General features: G+C 44.6%; 1 protein-coding gene across 1 annotated transcript; it reads right to left on the reverse strand.

The window, feature by feature from the left end:
* Positions 1-348: 348 nt before the first annotated feature.
* LOC117811727 (myosin-3-like) lies at positions 349-1767 on the reverse strand. Its single transcript, XM_034682163.1, has 2 exons — positions 1154-1767; positions 349-1033 (listed from the first exon to the last, which is right to left on the reverse strand). Exons 1-2 carry the CDS (start codon positions 1664-1666, stop codon positions 437-439), a joined length of 1110 nt encoding a protein of 369 aa, XP_034538054.1. The 5' UTR covers positions 1667-1767; the 3' UTR covers positions 349-436.
* Between the last annotated feature and the right edge of the window lie 1272 nt (positions 1768-3039).

Raw genomic sequence — 3039 nt, forward strand, 5'->3', positions numbered from 1 at the left:
GTTTGTGGATCTTGTTTTTGTTTGTTTGTTGTTTTGTGTTACTGTTAGTTTCATTGTCCCCTTTGTTTTATTGTTTATTTGTTTTGGTGTCATGTGTATGAGGTTAAATGTGAATTAAAAAAATTCTACCATCAAAGGAATAGCTTGCAGACTCGTGATAACGTTTCATGCATTTAGGTCAGTTAATAAGAAAAACCTCAGAGAGAGATGTTGAGGCCTCAGAGACCCTGGATCTATTAGACCTGTTCAAACACACTCTGCAAACACATTTGATTCTATTACACATCAGACTCTCTATACAGACAACAGTGTGACAAATACAGAAATACAAACATAAGAAACAACATATAGTTTTCACAAATTTATTCTAATTTTTTGTGTGGGATAAAACCGGAGCTACCCGGAGAAAAACCCACGGAGGGGGGGCAGCAGCTGTTTAGGGGGGCGTTCTCCAGGGAGAGATCTTGATAAGTTCTTTAACCCAAGTTTCATTGCTGGGAAGGGAGGGCCCTGAGTTGTCTTGGAGGGACAGGTTCTTCATTAGTTGGGCCAGATCAGTCTCCTCCTTGACAGCTTGATGTTTGGGTAGCTTCATCACCCAAAGCTGCTCCCGGACCTCTTCCAGCTCTTTCAGAAGGAGGTCACTCCACAAGGTTTGGGTTTCCTTCTCCTTGGTGAGCTGGTCCACCTCCTCCCTGAGCCTGTCACTGTCGTCCTTTTGTGATCTTAATTTGGAGGACAGCTCAGTGTGGCTGGTCTTGGCTTCTGCCAGCCTTTTCTTCAGGTCCTCCACCTCCTCCTTGGTGTCTGAAGCCCACAGCGTCCAAAGCGGGTCGCTGACCTCGTCCAGCTCTTTCATGAGGCGGTCACTCCATCGGGTTAGGCTTGCCTTCTCCTTGGTGAGCTTGTCCACCTGCTCCTTGAGGTCTAAGGCCTCCAGCTCCCAAAGCTGCCCCCTGACCTCATCCAGCTCATTCATGAGGCGGTCAATCCACCAGGTTTGGTGTTCCTTGTCCTTGGTGAGCTGGTCCACCTGCTCCTTGAGGTCTAAGGCCTCCAGCTCCCAAAGCTGCCCCCTGACCTCATCCAGCTCATTCATTAGGCGGTCAATCCACCAGGTTTGGTGTTCCTTGTCCTTAGTGAGCTGGTCCACCTCCTTCTTGAGCCTGTCACTGTCCTCATTCTGGGATATCAATTTGGAGGACAGCTCAGTGTGGCTGGACCTGGCTTCTGCCAGCCATTTCTTCAGGTCCTCCACCTCCTTTTTGAGGGTCTCATTGGCCTCCTCCTTGGCTGTGAGCTTCTGGTTCAGGTCTTTTATTATGCCAGTGAACTTCCCTGTGGTGTGCTGCACATAATAGGTGAGGTTCTGAGGCTGAAAGGAGGGCTTCAGGTGTTTAATTTGTTCTTTTAAACACCTGTTCTCCTTTTCACACTGGAGTCTCTGTTGTCGCTCCTCCTCCAGCCTCTCCTGCAGCTCCTGGACCTGGCTCTTGGCAGCAGGATACCTCTCCTGCAATTGGGGTGGGCGCCTCTGATTGGATTGAGGATGAGGTTTGTCTTGTCTTGGCCAGCGACAATACCTGCTGATAATCTCCTCCAGAGTCTCATTTGACTCGTCTATATCCATTGGTTGGTACCAGCTTGTTGATTTTGAGTTTGCCATCTCTCTGTTGTTTTCGTATTGTTGCTGTCTCTCTGACTGTGTTCTCCAGATGAATATCTGTGAAGTGTGTGTGGTCTGTCAGCTTGGTGCTATATATATGTAAAAACTCAGACTCTACATTCTAGATTGCTTTGTGACACTTTCCATTTTTTAAGTCCTATTGTGACCTAATAGAAGCATTCCAGCCATGACCTGCTCATTGAATAAAAACAAAATGCCCCCCCAGAATCAGCATGTAACAAACCCTAGACTGACTCCTCCTTTGTGAAATAAAACACACATTAAACTCACCAACGAAATGTTGAAGATTCCTCTGGCTGGTCCACAGAAGACCAGATCCTGGTGTTGGCATGAAGCCCTCATGTCTTAAAAACAGGGCTGGACATCTCTGGTTTGAGGCCGATACAATACACGTCCTGATACATTGTCAACAATCCACTACATCAAAGATACATAATTGAGGGAGAAAGACTCACTGTGATCTCCTGTGGATTTTAACTTTTCCACAGCAGGTGAATCGTAGTGTGGCAGGGCGGGCTAATAGCTAAAGTTTAAACAGAAATTGTAACCGGTAACACCGCCTGGGGACCTGCACCCCAGGAACTACACAGCAACACTATGTTATAAATAAATCAGGTCACACAGGTAAGAACTGATGAAGGCAGAGACAGGGGGTCAAAATAAGTTCAAAAGTTGATTAAATTAAAGGAAAGAAAGGCAAGACTTCATTCATTTACCTGAGGAGGAGAAAGAAAGGGAGAGAAATTAAACAGTTAAATAATAAAGAAATAATGAAGGTTAAAGAGTATTTTATTTTACAATGTTTAAAATAGTTCTTCTACAAAAGTTACAATTATTATTATTAAAAACTACAATGAACCCCCAACATAAACTAACCAGCTGGCCCGCTGCGTCCGTTCTCACTCTCACTGTATGCTCTGAGACAGTGTGTCTGTTTGGGAGGTCACCTGCAGAAAGCTCTCATTGATCTGCACCAAAGAATATTACATGATTTGTGTTTGAGTGTGTGCGTTTTCATCTGTGTGAGTTCTGATGATTGTTTGTACATGTTGTGGTGTGTGTGTGTGTGTGGCTCAAATAAAAAACAACTTCAACCACTGAAACAACATCTGTAAAAATGTCATCATGAATGCGCAGTGTTTCTCTCATTTGATACGGTGTTGAATTCGTTGGAGGTAAATAAAAAGAAAGGCACAATGACTTGAAAGTTTGATTTTATTATAAACTGACAGGGTGACAGATGAAGGGCTGGATTGTTCTTGTAGTGGCTATTTGACTTGGTCAACTTAAATCTCAAATCAAAAACCGTCCACGGGGCACGGGGAGAGTGGATCTTACATGGTGTCCAAAAA

The sequence above is a fragment of the Notolabrus celidotus genome, chromosome 4 (assembly GCF_009762535.1).
Source record: "Notolabrus celidotus isolate fNotCel1 chromosome 4, fNotCel1.pri, whole genome shotgun sequence".
Lineage (NCBI taxonomy): Eukaryota > Metazoa > Chordata > Actinopteri > Labriformes > Labridae > Notolabrus > Notolabrus celidotus.

What these genes read in the sequence shown, in the direction of transcription:
- LOC117811727 (XM_034682163.1), bottom strand. Translation starts at nt 1,666, where the DNA reads ATGGCAAACTCAAAATCAACAAGCTGGTACCAACCAATGGATATAGAC. An exon ending in GTGACAGGCTCAAGAAGGAG is followed by an intron (nt 1,034 to 1,153) that starts GTGGACCAGCTC and finishes CTCAAGGAGCAG; the next exon opens with GTGGACCAGCTCACCAAGGA.